Source organism: Ixodes scapularis, unplaced genomic scaffold, assembly GCF_016920785.2.
Source record: "Ixodes scapularis isolate PalLabHiFi unplaced genomic scaffold, ASM1692078v2 PGA_scaffold2__306_contigs__length_199485367, whole genome shotgun sequence".
Lineage (NCBI taxonomy): Eukaryota > Metazoa > Arthropoda > Arachnida > Ixodida > Ixodidae > Ixodes > Ixodes scapularis.
The window spans coordinates 69320808-69339995 of NW_024609857.1; the positions used below are offsets into that span (position 1 = coordinate 69320808).

The 19188-nt window shown below is 44.7% G+C and overlaps 1 protein-coding gene across 1 annotated transcript in view; it reads right to left on the reverse strand.

Annotated features, from left to right (window-relative positions):
- LOC120838683 (4-coumarate--CoA ligase 1-like) overlaps positions 1-19188 on the reverse strand; it is a 273015-nt gene that overhangs the window by 29263 nt on the left and 224564 nt on the right. Inside the window, exons 7-8 of the mRNA XM_042291430.1 lie at positions 2481-2625; positions 2068-2331 (exon numbers count right to left, since the gene is read on the reverse strand). Coding sequence (XP_042147364.1) covers positions 2068-2331; positions 2481-2625 — 409 coding nt within the window. The remainder of the gene's footprint in view (positions 1-2067; positions 2332-2480; positions 2626-19188) is intronic.

Below are 19188 nucleotides of genomic sequence, written 5' to 3' on the forward strand. Positions count from 1 at the left end.
TATCCAAGCGTGCGAAGGCACAAAGATGCATCACTCGGCGTGCCAAGGAAGCTTTGATCACGCCGCGACACCGGCGACACGTTTTCGACGAGTTGTACCTTTTGATACGGCTTCACGCACATTGCACTCGCTAAACACATTCACACGGCGTCGGTTCTTGGTCGGTATCCAAGCGCGCGAAGGCACAGAGACACGGCACTTCGGCGTGCCAAGGAAGCTTTGAACACGCCGCCAGCCCTTCCTTTCGACGCGTTGTGCCTTTTTCCTGCGACACTGCACTTTCGTAAAATTTTCCACGTGTTCACAACGGCAAGTCTCAACAATACACAGAGTCTTCAAAAAACTTCTTCGGCGAATGACGACGAACGAGTAGAAAATGTGTCGTCAGCACGCTGGAAAACTGCAGCAAAGGCTAGCAAAAACGGCAATTCGTATCCCAAGCGAGTGAAGCCCGGTGGCTTCACTTGCGGGAGCGGCAAGCGCGATCCAGCAATTGTCATTGAGATCAGTGATGGCGGCCCTCCCCACTCAGGTGGGAGCAGCCGGGAGTTCACGCGCATGGGCTCATGCCTCTCGCTCTACGCCGCGTGCTGATTGGCTCACTTGGGAGGAGAGCGTTTCGGCGGCGAGATCATAGACTGGCCAGACTCTCCCCATATACGGCTCTGCGTCCAGTGAATCCGTAGCGCCATCTCTGGATAAGGCAAAGAAACATGGCCGTCGTTCGGTGTCTCCCCGACAGCTGCCGCTCCGCCGTTAAAAAAAATCTGTTTTTTTTTATTTTTTTTTTTTTTTTTTTGTTATTTGTACTCAGTGTTTCGACTTGAAATTTCAGCACAAGAATGTGACCAGTCAAAGACATTTTTGAGGAAAGTTACAACAAGATCCGTCCAGCTTTTGATTTTTGCGAGCCATTTTAGCGTGTAAATTTTCTTTTGTGAGAGCCTGTATATATATATATATATTTTCTTTTTTTGCAAATTTGCATTGGTGCCAAATGTGATGGTCCGAACGGCTGCACCGCCGCACCCTGAACTTTCGATGATTTCGAACGTGGTTGGAACTTCAAATCCAGTCGGAAATCAGAGCTTATTCTACGTTATGTAAGCCACTATAGGGAGTATCCACTAGACGCCATATTTGTGGGTGCTGTCTAGAGCGCATGCTCAGAACGAGCTCACATCAAATAGGCTGCTAAGACCGGCACTTTTGATGGTGCGGAATGCAGGTTGCAAAAGAACTGTGGAAGCTCGACCTCAGCACGCGCTCAACATTTGCGCACACAGCTATGGCCGCCAGTGAATACTCCCTATAATCTACGTCTATGCTGGCTCGTATCTCGCGCCGCCCCCGTTGGCCGCTTCCGGCAGCGGGGGACGCAGGGCGAAGATCTAGCTCGAGATCGGGGGTGAACAGCACGTGGCCAGAGTCGACCTCGAGCGCCCGACCTTCATGCGCAGCTGCGAGCATACAACTCGTTTGTTCCGGAAACATTCTGCGCCATCTATGAGGAAATGGGTGCAAATAAATACCAGATTACCTTCGTTGTAGTGATGCAGATATTACTTTGGTGCATGTGTGAACTGAAAATATCTTGGGGAGGGAGGAGGAGTAGGGAGGAATAGGAGGGAGGAGGAGGAGGGGAAGAGGGAGAGAAGCAGATGAGGTGGGAGGAGGAGAGGAATACCATCCCCTCCGCACCCTTCCCTCCTCCTCCTCAAGAGCTCCGCTTTAATTCGGTGCAACAGGGTGTTGTAAACATCTTTTTTTTTCAAAAATAAAAGGTAATATTAAAAAAATAACCTCAGTGGAACCTTATTCGTCTAATTGAATGGCTATATATTGCAGTTCTCAGGAAACTGTTCGTCAAAACGTAGACCATAATGGTGTCTCAAAGATTAATTATTTTTTTTTATTCTGCGGGCGCCGTTTCTACAGTGTACTATATAAAATACCGCGAAAACCAATTGACACTCTTATTTATGTCACCCATTTCATTTTGGAGAAATGTCGTGCAATATAACGCGGCACTCCCTTGAATTCTGAAATGAAATGAAGGAGAGATACCTGCAATAATTCCCTTGATTTCTTTTTCCATTGCTTGAACACCGTTCCCGATATCTTTCTTGGGCACGACAACCGCGGCCGGTGCTTCGCCGTAGACCGAGTGGGGAAGGCCAACTACAGCCACCTCCGCGATTCCGTCGTGGTTGGCGAGCAGCAGTTCTTCGAGTTCCGCTGGGACCACCTGGTTGTCCAGGCACTTGATCATTTCCTTGATTCTTTCGACAAAGTAAATTCGGCCATCTGTGTCGTAGTACGCGAGATCCCCTGGAAGAAGGCAGAGAAGAGCTAGCTCTAATTGTCCGTTTACAGAAAGGGAGAGTGTTAACAACACGCAGTAAATATAAGGACCTGAGACTCATTTCCATTCGGATTAGTACCAAACCAAGACCGGAATTATATAATCATATACGTACCAGACCGACACCATCCGTCACGGTCTCTGAATTGTGCAGTAGCCAGAGGATGCTTGTAATAGCCTCTAGATGCCGCGGGTGTTCGAAAACAGAGCTCGCCAATTTCATTTGCTTTCAGGGCTTCACCACTGGTCGGATTCACAATCTGCAGAAATAATCGTCACTAAGGCATTGTGTGAAAAAATGCTGTGCAAAGAAAGACATTATAGAGATATCGTTCCAATGTTTGAATAATCCGCAGCATTCTTGTAGCGAATCAAACATGCAGTCGAATTCGTAAGTTTCAGTTCAATCGCCCTTTGCACTCTTCACTTAAAAAAAAAGGGTGTCACCTTACACCCTTTTGTCCCATATAATACACCCCAAAACTTCATTTCGACGTACAGCGCCCTATAGTCGAACAGACGGCACCAAATTTTACCATAGGCTGATAACGGTGCGATATAACTTATTAAATTGCTAAAGCACGTATCAAAGACCAAAGAAAGAAAACACGAAGCTTTTGCAGTACGGCCAAGAAAACTCCGATAATCTTTTTTGTAGTCAGTAATACGTACATCAGCTATCTTAATAAGTTGTACCACACGGCTATCAAGCCCCTCCTAAACTTTGGGGCCGCCTGTTCGGTTATGGGGCGCTGTACGTCGAATTTAAGTTTTGGGGTGTATTATATGGGACAAGGGGTGTAATAATACACCTTTTTTTCTGAGAGTGTTCACTGCATACTACCCGGCTGGTTGTACGTACTAAATTGGAATATGAAAATACATTACATTTTACGTCATATGTACTAAGCCCGTTTTATAATCAACAAGTTGGCTCCTCGGGCAAATTCGATTTCCTTGGGGGACTATCGTATCCGCTCCTTCACAAAAACCATGCAGCGAATTCCATAGGTTTGTCAGTGTTACCTCGATGAAAATTTAAAGCAATAACAAATAAATTCCTCACGATTAATATATCTCAGAAGTCATGAAGCTTGGTATGTATATTAAGGCCACGGTCCCACTGAATGTGGCAGTTTAGGTACTTTTTGGCAGGTCATTACTCATCTTTTTTTTAAATACTGTTTTGTGGAATTGATGTCATTCGAAAGGCAATGCAATCCTCTTTCATTTGATATTATGTATGTGTTGGTTTTTACTGTTCATGCGCATTTGTAGCGTTGCGATCATGATGGCGCGGACCCTCACTTGCTCCGCTAGTTCATGTTTTATGAACGATTTATTAAGGATAACACGGTTCCAATATAGCAGTTTTGTTAAGATGATGTCGGAGCAGAATGTAACGATGATACACTTTTTTGGTATTTGCACTACTTTGTTTTTTTCAACCCTCCAAATATAGCCCTCAAATTGACATTTTTCAGCACAAATATGTTTTTAATGACACTCGCCAGGGCAATTAAATTAGCTACAGATGTACTGCTTATAATTGGTAATATGCAGAAAAAAAATTTTATGTTGTGTAAAATTTTTGTGTTTAGATATTTTATATTAAACGTAGCACTTTTTTGTGCTTCGAGTCATGGTACTTCAAATGCCGCTGAGGAAATAATTAAACTATCATAACATTTTTTATAACATTTAGAGCTACAATGGTTGCCCAAGAGGTGGACGATGGCTTTTTTTTTCATTTTCAAAGTCATAACGCTCCAGGAGCGTTTCAAACTTGCCTGTTTTGACGCATATGTTTTTGGACATCAAACAGATTTATTGGCATCTAATAATATTTATTGTTTGGAATAGATATACATTGCGATGTATTAAATTTTCACAACGATCTTGCTTTGGTTTCTTAATAGGTGTAGAGCTCAGCTAATTTTACAAACAATTAAAAACTGTTTGGGTGTTTTGTTGCGCTACCTGGCGGATGGCAGACAAACTGCTGATTTCTAATGTTCAAAAAATTTCCGAGGGCGGCGTTGGCGTCTGTATCATCATCAATCTCCGTGTCTTTTTACCCTCACATTAAACAAATATATTGGAAGATTTACTATCGATAACTGAATGGTTTAAGTACTAGGTCAGGCTAATAAATCTAAGACAAATAATTACACAAGCGTAGCGTGATATAATGTGTTCATTATTCGATATGATTGAAATCAATAAACAATCAAGACGAAGAGGAAAAGAAAACACCCGAGTTCATTTTATGCCTAGAGTCACTAAATGAGCTTTAGAGTATTGGCACTCCGTTCCCAAAGATTGTTTTGGGCGCCGCCATTTTGTGTCTTGCTCAGAGCAAACGCAACTGCCGATCATCATGATCCAAAAGTACAACTTCCTCAGCATTAGATGCGGTGCTAGGAAGCTGATGCAATATTGCAATGCTCTATCGCGGGTTGTTTAAACATTTGTGAGGGACGGAAAAGCGTTTCCTGTGATTTTAGATAAAGCTTCATATAACTGGCAACCATAATTTTAAACCACAATATAGCCAAGTGTCGTTACTCTGAACCGTAGCTAATTTAGTGGCACAAGCGGGAACAATGAAGAAGAGGCAGGTGTCAAAAGGTAGCGGCTTGTGGAATCCACGGGGCTTACGTCATAGCCCCTCCAGGTATTACAAGCCTCTTGAACAAGAGCATGAATAGTGTCATTAAATAAGCTACGCTTCCGAGTAGCGACACTTGGCCTTATTGCGGCTTTAAATCATGGTTGCCAGTTATTTGAAGCTTTATCTGAAATCACAAAAAACGCTTTTCCGTCCTCCACTTTAAACAGTTTGCGACAAAGCAAAGCAACATTACATGAGCTTTCTAACACCAAATCTAATGCTGAGGATGTCGCACTTTTGAATCATGATGATTGGCAGTTGCGCCTGCTCTGCACAAGCACCAAAATGGCGGCGTTCACAACACTGTCGGGAAAGAGAGTGCCGATACTCTAAGCGCAGCTCATTTATTGGCTCTAGTTCCCGCGAAACTCCTTTTCCCTGACTGAAACTGAAAGTAAATATGAATAATACACCATTATTATAGCTTATTTAGTTATAACCAAATACACATAATGAGAGGAGGAAGCGGGCGGGTAGGAGAAACGCAGGTTTTATGTGCGACCGTTCTAACCGTCTCAAAAGAGAGAACCCACGAGCTTGCGCTGGTTTTAAAAAAAGACATCAAAAAAAAAAAAAAAAAAAAGAGGCGGCACGCTGTGTTTTTTGTTATTATGCGTCTAATTGCAAATTGTTGTGTGTATGTTTATACAGCCGCAAGTTAGTCTGCCTTAGTGGGCGTCTTGCGTCTCAGCTGTAGATGAGCAATTTAGCCAGTGCGGTACAACCGCAAACCTGGGGTCTTTAACGTGCACCACGCAGTAGTGATACACGACCGCACGCCGGTACGATGCTCTTCCAGATCGAAACGGCAGGGGCGGGGTGGGTTCTGCAGCGCGAGCTTGCGCTTCAAGTGCTCCGAGCTGGTGTGCGCTAGACCATGCACTCGGCCACCGACCCCCCCTTGTGCGTCTAATTTATATACAGGTATAAGTATTTGAAGATCGACGATGGACGTCGATCGTCTCGAGGTAATGCAACGTAATAACATTATATAAATAATCAACTTGTTGAAGGACTAAACGACTAAATTTTTCAATTCTTGGATTGTAATATGATGGTAGCCTGTTGTACTTACTGTTGATGAAGAGCAATATGAGGTGACGAGGTTATGATTAAATGATGAGGCTCTATTAGCCCGAGAAGTTCGCGTGGCGCCCCCTTACGGCGAACCGGGGTGACGTCACGGCGAGGAGAGAATTTTTCGTCGACTTGCCCCGCTCGCCCTGTGGAGGCTGTGACGACGCTAGCTGTCGGCGCGCTCGCTTCTATTTCATTTTTTTTGGGCGTGTTTTTAGTAGGAAGTATAAATGTATATATGTGCCTTTATTGAGGTATGGCCTGTAGCTACAGTCGAAACTTCAACCAACATTTTAAGCATGGTTGACAGGGCAGGCAACGCATGAATCGCAGCTGGTTTTTGAAAATAAAGAAATATGGCCACAATTGCAGGAGCATCACTATAGATTTACATCTCACACAATAAATGCTGCTGATCGTCTGAATGAATTGGCATGTTATGTATACTATATTTTTTTTGTATCTCCGTTTTCAAACAAGATCGCCGAAGCAGAAAAGCTGCATGCTGCTCGAGCAACATGCTAAATACAGTCTGGGCCATGGGGAGAGAATCACAAGTAAGATAGCCCAAGTGCATGGCAAAGTAAAAACACAAGGAACATTTATTTATATGCATTGCTCGCATTTGACCTTTGCTGGATTCGGATAGTATTTCAATGGACAGCACGGGTGGTATCTGTGGACGTGTTTATATCAACCCTGAAGTGATGTATAAGAAACGTAACCGAAGGTGTCTAGCTCGTTATTAGTTTCTTAAGCCCTAAAATTGAGATTTTATTTAATTCGAATTGTCCTGAATCTAAAATACCAGAACCTTTTCTCACGAAAACTGTTGCCATTGACAGGTTCCACATTTTCTGCTACTAGTGGATCTACCACTGGACAGACGTTCAAATGCTTGCTTTTACTCCTGTTTTCCTCTATTGTCAGAGAGTCCAGCTGTAGGGGGTTTGGAGGCTGATGAAGCTTTTTGAGACCTGCAGCAGTGTCTCTTTTAATTGGAAAGGACAATTCAGACTAAACGGTGTTTTTTCCGAATACCCAAGGTTGCAATAAAGAATGTCAGGAAAAAGTATAAACATTCCAAATTACGGTACTATTGCAGGGCATATTTTGGGCAGTTCAATACATATCATGCAGGCAACTGGGGGCAATTCGGCCGTTTTTGCTGCTACCATACAAACTGATTTCCAGTAATTGTGCATCTTCTAAGGAATATGCCTGCATACGTATATAAACTATATAATTAATTCACGAAGAAGCTACATTTATGTAAAACAACCATGTTCCACGAGCACTTCAAAGATAATCAGACACAGGGGCTTTAAAACATCTGCGAACCAGCGCATGCAGCGTGGCAGCGCAAGGTCGGGGTTGCGAGCTAATTTGCCGACCGCCCAAAGGCCCATGATATAAATGCCCCTTCAAATGCCTTGAAAGCGGGATGTAATATCGTCCTAAAGCTTGAACATGCAAGGAACAGAATTCCAGCGTCTGAAATACTTGCGCCACCGCTTCACCGATATCTCGCAAAATTGCCTGTCGTGTAGACGGACGGGGAGGTTCATCGGCGGAATCGCCTCCGCCGAAAGCTTTCGGGATTTGGAACCCAATTTTAAAGGTAAAAGGGACAAGCAGGCTTATAAAATGTACGGAAGCACGTCAAATCCCTCAAGCGGGATTTGCGGCCTAGCGCTTTGCACGCTAATTTTGAACTTATCTTTGCTGTAGTCACCCGCACTTCGAGGCTGATCGTCGCCACAGCTGATTGCCATTGACGAGGAAAACTGCCCCGTGCCCTGATATCGGAACCATCCGGACTACTAGCGACACCGCATCACCGATCCTTCAAAAGAAGTGCTCACATCGCCTCAAGCGGGATTTACGGCCTAGCGCTTTGCACGCTAATTTTGAACTTATCTTTGCTGTAGGTGAGTTGAAATCCTACCACGTTGTTTTTACCCGCTTCTTTTTTGCCGCAAATCCCAAAGTGTCGTCCCTGTGATTTTTGTGTGCAATGGGCGTCGACATTTGTGCCTACAGGGCCCGTATCGGTACTTTTTGTCCAAAAAACAAAGTGAGACCAAAGGGAGTGCCCACGAGGTTACAAAGTGGTGCCTTATTATTGCGCAGGGCTTTTCCAAGTGCTCGTATCCTGTTGCTCACTCTCTGCATCGCCAAATTGCTCATGTGTTCTGGTGACATCGAAGCTAACCCCGGCCCCGGCCCTGGAGAGGGCGATTGCTCCAAGCTTGACCTAATACTTGAGAAGCTGAACACTGTTATTTCTGACAATGCGAGACATCAAAAAGAGACCACTGACAAACTAAATGAACTGTCGTTGGGAATCGGTGACTTGACACGCAGAGTTTCAAGTCTCGAGAGCTCCGTTGGCAAGATTAAGGAAGTACAAAACGAAATTTAAAAAAAAAAACAAATGATGTTGTCACCGAGATTGAAAGAAAAATTGAAGACGTATCCTCGAGACAGCATGACGTAAGTGGTTTACATGACATCGTCGACAACATGAACAACCAAATGAGAAGAAATAACTTGCTGATTAAAGGGATTCCTGAGGAGGGAAACGAATCGTGGGCTCAGACTGAACGAATTGCACTTTCCTTGTTTTCGGACTGGTTGCAGCTAAACGTCGGCGATATAGAAAGGGCGCATCGTGTTGGCCGCAAAAGGGAAGGTTTTAACAGACCAATTATTGTTAAATTCCTAAGTTTCAAGAGCAAGCGCGATGTGCTCCATGGCGCGTCGCGACTAAGGTCGACTGACACCCCGCGAGTTTGGATAGAGGAAGACTATTCACCAAAAGTAAAGAAAATTCGAAAAAACTTTGGGATTATGCAAAATCGGTCCGAACTACGCGCGATGGGGTAAATCTCGCTTTTGATAAGCTCTTTATCAACAATCAGATGTACGTGTACTGCGACGCAACCGATAGTGTTTTGCCTGCCTCGAGGGAACGGAGAACTGCAGACGCGCCACGGGATCAACAATCGTGACACAAAAATTATAGATCCAAACCTAGAACAACTGCGAGTACCTGCAATCAGCACCGCCCTCTCTCAATTTTGCTAGCAAATTTTCGAAGCCTTCTGCTAAAACAGGATGACCTCGCAAGCAGTATTATTTCATGCTCAGCCGATGTCATTGTTGGAACCGAAACGTGGCTTACCGATACTATTTCAAATTCTAGTTTACTTTTAAGCGACAATTTTAACATATTCCGTAGGGATCGAATTTCCAAACGAGGCGGTGGCGTAATCATCGCAGTTCGAAAGGACATATTTTGCACTCTGATTTCAATCGACTCTCCTCTTGAAACCCTTTGGGTTTCCATTGGTTCCGCATCCTTTCAGAATATTATAGTTGGAATTTGTTACCGACCACCTGATTCAACATGTGAATTTGTCAACAGACTAACCGATATTCTAGAATTTATTAATTTCAAGTATCCACATTTACCACTTATATTGGCAGGTGATTTTAATTATCCTGGGATCGATTGGTCTGACCTCCAAGTACGTAATACTTGCTCACGTGTAGAAGAGTGTTCAAGTTTTATAGATCTCTTAGATTCATTTTCAATGAAACAATTGGTAAATGATCCCACACGCGGAGATGCAGTACTGGACCTTGTTTGTGCCACTCACCCCGAAAACATGTCTGTACGCGTGCTGGATGAAATTAGCGACCATAGAATTGTTTATTTCTGCTATAAGATATCGGATGCTTCGAGAGTGAACCTAAAAAGGTGATATATGACTGCTCAAAGGCAAATTATAGTGATATCGCGGTAACACTGTAAGACTTTTTGATTCAGTATGGAAGCACCTTCCATACACGCTCTGTTGAAGAAAACTGGGTTTCAATAAAAAACAAACTAATCTATATACGTGAAGCTTTTGTTCCTAAGTCGGCCATTAACCCGAGTGAGGGTTGTCCCTGGTTTTCACGAAGCGTAAAACGCTTGATCTCCAAAAAGAAGAGACTTTTCAGAAAGGCCAGTTCTTCAAATTCAGACCGTGACTGGCAGTCGTACGAAGATTGTGCGCGCTTATGCAAAAATGAGGTAAGAAAGGCAAAGAATAGTTTTTTCAACGACGATTTATCTAGCATACTAAAAACAAATCCAAAGAAGTTCTGGCATGTCGTAAACCCCAAAGAAAAAAAAAACATTCCCTTTACTTCAAGAAGGTGACGTAAAGCTTTCTGCATCCGAGTCCGCTTTTAAACTTAACACATTTTTTGGCGAAGTGTTTACCGACGAGCTCCCTTTATCTGACCGCCATGTTACACCTGCAATCGTCATTCCAGAAATGGACGATGTGCAAATTAATATTGATGGTGTTATCAGTGCCATCGACCGCTTGCCGACAAAATCCAGCCCGGGTCCTGATAGTGTATGCTCGAAGCTACTTAAACTAACAAAGGATGCATCAGGTGCCGTGCTTGCCAGCTTATTCCAACAATCGCTTATTACCGGCCACATTCCGAACGAATGGAAATCAGCAAATGTCGTGCCGATTTATAAATCAGGTAATCGGAATTGTCCAACAAATTATAGACCGATTTCATTGACCTCTGTTCCTTGTAAACTTTTAGAACATATAATATATTCATCTGTCATGAAACACTTAGTCTCAAATAACCTGCTATTTCCCAATCAGCACGGCTTTCAACGTGGTCTTTCGTGTGAAACTCAACTGTTTGAACTGGTAACGGATTTGCATGCCTGTATTCACTCATCCTCACAAATCGACGCTATTTTTATAGACTTTTCGAAGGCCTTTGATCGTGTACCACACAGTCGTCTGATAAAAAAACTACAATATCTCAAAATTAATGATAAGGTAATTACATGGATTCGTGAGTTTTTGCGCGATAGAAAACAATCAGTACTTGCAAATGACATCACCTCACCACCTATACATGTCAAATCTGGTGTCCCTCAAGGATCCGTTATTGAACCACTTTTGTTTTTAATTTATATAAATGACCTCCCCAACAACATTTCTTCAAAGATTCGCCTATTTGCAGACGACTGTGTGGTATACCGTCAAATAGCTAGTCAAAGCGACTGCCTAGCTCTTCAAAGTGATTTGGATATCATACTTTCATGGTGTGACACGTGGCAAATGCAGATAAATATAGATAAAACAAAAATAATGACATTTACCAATCGTCGCTCATCTTTTCAGTACGACTACAAAGTTATAGATTCAAAATTGGATATAGTATCCACATATAAATATTTAGGAGTCCACTTAACTTCCAACCTCTTCTGGAACACTCATTTAGATTATATCCTTAGGAGGGCTAACCAGTCACTTGGTTTCTTAAGAAGGCATTTATATATGGCAACAGCAGAAACCAAACTACTTGCATACTCTACCCTCATTAGGCCAAAGTTGGAATATGCAGCTATAATTTGGAACCCACATCAAAAATATTTAATTAATAATTTAGAATCACTACAAAACAGGGCCACCAGGTTTATACTAAAAACGTATTCACCTATAAACGTCAGTCAACTTAAGAAATCACTTGGTTTATTGACTCTCCACCAGCGAAGATACCTCGCAAGGTTGTCCCATTTTCATTAACTCTATCATAGTTCCTCAGATTTCCGTCAAAACAACATTCTCCCACCGGCTCGCATTTCCCCTCGTCATGATCATTGTTACAAAGTTCATGTTCCATTCGCAAGAACTAATCTGTTCAAATATTCCCCGTTTGTACAAGCGGCGACTGAATGGAATGAGTTGGCAAGCGAAATTGCGACGGTCACTAATCATGATACATTTATGTTGTTATTGCGTGAATCTTTAGGGTGAATGAATCATATGTTGCCCTGTATGTTTGTTACTCGCTCGCTGGCAGTCTATTGCTTTGTTTTTTTCTAGCACGTCGACTGCCTCCAATGATGTAAGTGCGTGTGTGGCCTTTTTGTTGTGTAGTGTCTCCCTTCATGGTTCTGTTTAGCGTGACACGATGTCTTCTATTTTTTATTTTTTCTTGCGAAATGTTTTATGATTATGTAAAAGTTTATACGACACCCCCCTCTATGTAATGCTCTTTTGAAGCCTTTAGAGGTATGTAAATAAATAAATAAATAAATAAATATCGGCCTAACTCAACGTCTTCCACACCGGGTAAACGAAGTCCAGCTCCTCGAAGAGCTTGCGGCAAACAACGCCAAACCAGGAAACCGGTGCTGGGAAGCGAGCCGATGCGAGATCGCGGAGCGGAGTCATCGCCCTGACGTCACGGTACACCTTACCCAATCAGGGCGCGGCGACCGCAGCGACGCTTGTGTTCGCTCTCGGGGCTAATAAGGACGACGACATTAGTGGGTGTCGAACCACAACGTACGGTGCCAGACTTGTTTCAAGTATCGTGTACCTAAAGACTTTCTTCACCCGCAACAGTATATGGTAGAATCAATGAGGATGCTGCTTTACAACTGTACGTGGAACAGGAAAACTGAACTGTGCAGAAGTGCGGCTTATTCGTTAATATGTGGGACGGATTTCTAGCAACATTCCCTGATTGACTACTTGGAGCAAATGGCCTCGTTGACGTAAAGTGTCCCCGTTCCAAAAGAATCTTGAAGCATACTTAAACCGCAAAGGAGTATGAGGCGAAAAATAAGAAAACGGAGCCTGGTGTGAAAGGCCCAAATCACCACTATAGCTTCTACTTGGGAACCTGGCATACTGCCCAATTTTTATAGAGATTTGTGACGCGTATTTCTGTACCTACGAAAGAACTGAAGAAACCGAAACTAAACTATCTGCGTTTATCGTTTTTGGGCCTCTGAAAACGGAGGTGACGTAGGGAGTGACGTCACATGTGAATTGTCGGTACCGGTAGCATTTAGGGCGTCGAGACTCTGGTTACCACGGTGGGTTATAGCAGCGCGGTGGCGCGGCCGTTTCGTCGGAGCAACATGGACGGCAATGCCGCTCTCGCGAGCGAATTCGGGCTCCCGTTCAGTCAGCTGACACCAACAGAACGAGAGATGCTCCTAAGGACACGGAACTCTGGAATTCCTCTTTACGAGGACGCCCCAGAATCGCCGCCGACCCAGAGTAATTCGCCTCACACCTACGCCCAGACTCCGACTAACCTGAAGGTTCTGTTCAAAGTCTCCTGACCGAAAATGTAGCGAACAAATTCTGACGCCATCGCCGAGACCTCTGCGCAAGACAACGCTGCTCAACCACAGACTACGCAATGCTTCATCGCTTGGGAGTAGGTGAAAACTAGCGTCGCCCGAACGATCATGGGTCTTCAGTCGAAAGTTTGAACATCCTTCAACAGCGCACAAATTTGGCATGACTACCGCTTTGCAGAATCCCTCGAGTGCCGTGTTCCTGAAGTAAACACGGCACCGACATCTGAAACCAGAACCAAAGAAACTCCCGCGTGCTCCGCGCTGTGTTCTTTATTTTATATATTTTGTTTGCCCATAATTTCTCGTTGCCCGTTTCGCGTGCAGTGTAGCAAAGAGAAAAATAATTATGGTGTTTTATTTACGGTTTAGTTGTCATTTTCGGTTCGATTTATAGTTTTCATGGTTATTCAAGTGGAATTAGAACAGTGTTCATAAAAACCGCGAACCAAAGCGTGACCGAGGGCACGTTTCTCGTTTCGACCAATCGCTAACACGTCTCTTGTGACGTCACGCTTCCAGGCCCCGCAGGGTCACGTGACCTCCGCTTCTGCTGGTTTCTCCAGCAACGCTCGGGGCGTCGCCTTGATCGATCCCGGTACGATTATTACCGTGACTGCTTAATTGATTTGCGCGCCACAAAAGCGCCGGTTTTGGCTGAAATTTGGGCAACGTGGCCTGAGGCGTGCCGGGAACCCAGTTCAATCGCCCAAAAAATATCCGAAATTGCCTTCATTGTCCCTTTAAGGGTATTGATATCCAACGTATTCAGAGAGATGACACCTCCTGGTCAACCAACATACAGCCTTTTCTACTCAAGTTTTACATGGAAGGCCCGACTTCCGCTGAAATTCCTCACGTAGACGAGTTGTCCGACCGAATAAACTGCCTTCACTCCCGATCTGGGAATCTCTCGATCTTTGTTCGTAGGCCATAGTATCATGAGATCGAGGGGTGTGGCTCTTCGTCCGCCGAATATTGCTTCGGCGGATTTTTTTTCGTGTAAGATGAGACCGTCGCGTGCTGCCGGAACAAGAACCTGGCGATTCTTCACTGAACTGCTTCTTTTGTAAGCTTCAAAAGGTCTTTTTTTGTTTCGCACACCATCTGTTCTGCTTGCCCGTTAGTTGCAGGATGGTATGGTGCACTAATGTGATGCCTGATGCCGGTTTTTTTTTCTTCAAAAACTTGTTTATTTTATTTGAGGCAAGATTTGGTGCGTTATCAGAGAAAAGTATTTTCGGTAGGGCAAAAGTAGGTAAAAGAGACCGTAGAACGTCAATGACGTGTTTGGACGTCGTGGCAGGCATCGTGTAAACTTCCAGCCACTTAGAGTACGCATCGCCCATGACTCCGCAGATGTGGATGCGTTTCGCCACCCACCGACTGAATAGTAGATCGTTTTCAGTTACTGTTCATGATGGCGTTGGACTCAAGGAAGACTTTGAGTCTTTCCACAAAGTTAGCCCAGGTGCCAGCACTTTTGTCGAAAGCGGGAAGTGTTCGAAACGTCGACAACGTCGGTAGCCACGTGTTGTGCTTGACACTGAACACTTACCATTCGCTGAGAAGAAACTTGCTTGTTCGTCTGCCATGAGTCGTCCGATATCAGGTCATCACCGCAACACCATCTCCCGACAAAACTGGTCTTCATTGTCCGCATGTCCATAGTTAGCAATCACGCCAACTTATAAATTCCCGAACGCTCATAACTTGCCGTCGCTAAACGCCGTTCATTCATAGCGTCTTCATTGCAAATAAACGTCTTCCTATTTCTTCTGATGGTTTTCATCCTATTCCTCCTAATCTGTACTTACAACATTATGTGTGTCGGTACTTCCGAAAATATTGCAACGGCGTTTGTTTCCTGGGAACCTATAATGTAACAACCTTTGCATTATCTTCCGGACCCCGTGAAATATCATATTTCGTGACCTTTTTTTAGTCGTCATTAAAATGGTGAGGTAAGTACCGTAAATCGCAAAGCAGTTTACTTGACATCCGCTTCCACTGGTTGGTGTCTTGGAAGATTGAGTCTACTGAGCGTGCATTCCTGCAGAAGAAATTTTCATTGATAGAATATTGACACGTCAATCAACATTTGATTCCTTCTTGGTAAGATTTATTGCGAAAGCCCGTTACAACCGCCGAACCGCATGTCCCTGTATCAGAGAACAATTTATACCCAGCCTGACATTCTCGCATACATCCGTTTGCTGGGCCACGCTACTTCAGCCAGCTGAGTACAGCTTTCAGCGGCGCGAGCAAGGCCACGAGGGGAACGTGATGGTGCTCGAACCATCCCACTGTGAACCAATGTTTCGGCCACCCCACGGGTGCGTGTCGCCATCTATTGGTTGAACTAACGCCTTGTTCAAGATGGCTGCCGTGGGACCGCAGCCTTAAGTAGTCTATGCAGATTTCATCCAAAACGTACATGTATTTAAATTGTGCAATGTGCGAGTCATGCACCCTTAATAATTTTCATGTAAAAACTATTTTATTGCGGTATTTTAAATTAGAAAATAATTATAATTAACAGGCAAATTATGTAGTCACAAAAAAATGAAAGGACAGTGAACTTAAATGCTTAGGCACGCGGCAGACGAAGCAACATTTTTACAAATCGCAATAATAAAAGCTAAATTGTGCCAACATATATTGTTTGGTTTTCCTACTTCTGCGTATAAACTAGAATTTTTACAAAGCACGATTTATCTTGGCACCGGCGTACACCACGAACCAAAGTGCAGAGCTCGCATGGGATCATACTGCCGTAGTCACCGACAGGGTGGGAAGGGCAGGGATGTCTTTCAGCTGTCCCTCCTCATGCTCGAGCTTTCATGCCTTCGACAACACCTCGGCGTCTCCTGAGCTTCGAGTGTGCACGCGCAGTCAAAGCACGGCGGAAGGCAACAAGCGTGTGCTGGAGTTTGAACGTCTGCAGGAGACGCCTTGCGCTGCTATCGCCGCTTTCAAGTCGAAATCCGGTGCAACACAGAAGTAGCCCCTGGGTGAAGCTTGCAGCCGAATGGTGTCGATTCGGTTTCATACGGACCATGCTACTGTGGGCACTTCCTCTGCGGCTAGTTTTTTTTTTTTTTTGGTTGTATGTAAACAGTCTTTGAGCACATAAAGCTGATATAATAAATCCATAAAAAATAATCCGCCACCTCCCTCGCATTTCGGTTGTCTCAACACGCCGGAGTTTGGAGGCAGACATTCTTGCTACCGGCGAACCCAAATTGCTGGCGAGACTGGATGACCGCAAAGCAGAAGAAAATATCACAAAATTCCACTGAAAATTTCAAATCTGCGTATGTATTTTAAATGAACCATAAAATACAAACAAATGTCAGCCCTTCCACTTTCGTGAAAAAGGAAGAACAGCCAGGTAGTCTTTTTCACCAGAGTTGAAAGGCTGGAACCCATTCCACCAGTCCCCATAAACACCTTTCCGACCTCAAGTCGGCATGCCAGAGTGGAAAGGCTGGAAAGGTTGCCGTCATCTATGAGCAATTGCGGCAACCACACAACCGGCAAGCCGGTTGTATGGTTTCCGCCGTCGTTTATAGATAGCGGTAGCTGGCAGGAGTTTTGTGACGACATCTGCTGGCCCACGGACACGATACTGGGGAGGGTAGCCCTTAACAGCTCCTCTGTAAAAAATGTTCTGAAGGGTATAGATGGGACACATAATCCTTTTGTAAATTTTTCCACGAAAACATTTTTTTTTCTTTGTATTGTTTACGCCGTTTGGGGCACTTTAGGGGAGGGGGGAGGGGGTAGCCTTGCTCTAGTGCCCGCCCCGGGATTTGCAAGTTAGGCACTTTTGCACGGCTCTCACTCGTTGGAGGGATGATTGACGTATAAAATGTTCATTCTAAAGTTGTTTCTCCGTGCCGTCAGTTTTTTATTAGACTTTTGTTATGTTTGAGAAACAAAATATATAGATTGAGTCATTATTGTTTCCAAAAATATCGCGAGATCGTATTTTCCATTTTGGTTTCGAGCGATAACAAACATGGCTGCCGGTGTTTGCGGCGAGCGTTTGAGACACTTCGTAGCTCGTTGAGCTCGCTTTTTTGTAAGAGTGCGAGTTCTTTCGCGTTCGTGAAGGATATCCTCAAGAGACGTAGTTTGCAGCAAAGAACTCTCGCAAGTAAACGCCCTCGGAAGCGCTGTGCGGGCACTTGTTTTCGTAGCGGGACTTGCGTGAGCCTAGCGTCCCACGTCAACTATCTTGCTTGATCTGGCTTGGTTTGTTCTATGGCGCGTGTGGTGATGCACTAATACCAGTGCCACACGGGCAAATCGAATGCCAATAGACCCTTTCCGAAATTCAGTCTGGCCACTTTGATCACTATCATCATCTGTGGAACGGCATCTGTGCCATACCAATGGCGGCCTTCTAGTGACTGATAAAGGAAGACGTTGAAGATGCTCCTAAGCGGATCTTGCGAGGCCTGTACATTCGGGGGGTCAGTACGACGCGACGTACGAATGGAACACAAGAGCTGCGTAAGTGTTTATTTCTAATAACTCAGATTCAGTCAATCTGTGGGCGGCACAGAATCGGCTTTAGAGCACTTTGGTGTATAAAAATTTCTCCAGGCATCTGAGTGGGTTGGAGCTTTGTTCTGAATGCAGGTTCTTGGTCACCATCGAACTGAAAGTGATCGAGAAAGAACTCACAGTGAACAATTCCTCGCGTGCCGTTGACTTGCGAAAGTGACGGTGCCGATACAAGTTCATTTCCGCCATTGATAAGGCAAAACCTAAACTGCTTTACAAACCACCAGATGGCACTGAATTTCGGAAACGGTCTATTACAGCGAATGACATTCGCGTGATCAACGAATCGGCTCGCGATCTGTCGCGCGTGGAACGCCCCACGCTCGGAGTGTCGCGCGCTGATTGGCCGATCGTTCAAATGTCATTCGTTGTAAATGGCATTCGAGTTGCCCGTCTGGCACGGGTGTTAGTGTGCAAAAGACAGCGGCGGATCCAGAATTCCGTTTTGGGGGTGGGGCGGAAAATTTGTAAGGATACTATTCTCTCATTCTTTCTTGTGCACCGGCGGGTCCACCCATGCAAATTTGCCCTCCGAGAAGGGGGAGCGGAAGGGGGGCGGCCGCCCCCCCCCCCTCCCCTTTGGATCCGCCACTGGCAAAAGAAGGGTGTGGATGGGCTCGGAGGCACAAGGGAAGACGACGAAGAAGAGAAGAGATGGGGAGTGCGTGCAATGAGAGCGTGCGAAGGACTGGCACGGAAAACGTGCTGGGTCCGAACGACAGCATTGGCCAGAGCAATCGGCGGCCCGCTCCTGCTGTCTGACCAGGAGCCTTGTCCCAGCGAGGGCAGTGTAGAGAAATCTACGCTGCCCTACTGCGAGAGCACATGCAGTAGGAAACTCTTGGGTCATCGACGGAAGCCACCCGCTCCCGCTCGTGACTGCCAGCCACAACCGTGGCCGACAGCTCCAGACACGAGACCGCTGCTGCGCATGGTTGTTCCAATACATGTTGGCTGTTGCGTTTCCCTTTCATTTCTTTAACAAAGTTTTCTTTTTTTCTTTTAGTATGAGCATATGAACTCTTGATTTCTTTTGTAAATACAAGAAGAACGAAGGACATGTGTATCTTGTCTAAATTTAACCCTAAAGAACCTTGGGACAGCGCGTTTTGATGCTAAATAAATATGTTGGTTCTTATAAAAGCGGCTTCGTTACTCTGAAAATCGTGCAACTGTCGTGATTGCGACGAAGATTTCGGTACTGAGGTGTAACCTACACAGTTAAGAATTTGCGACAGATTTGACTCGAAAAAATCGGGTGTTCACCTTGAGTCAAGTTTCTTCAGGTAAACGTCTATCATTTAGATT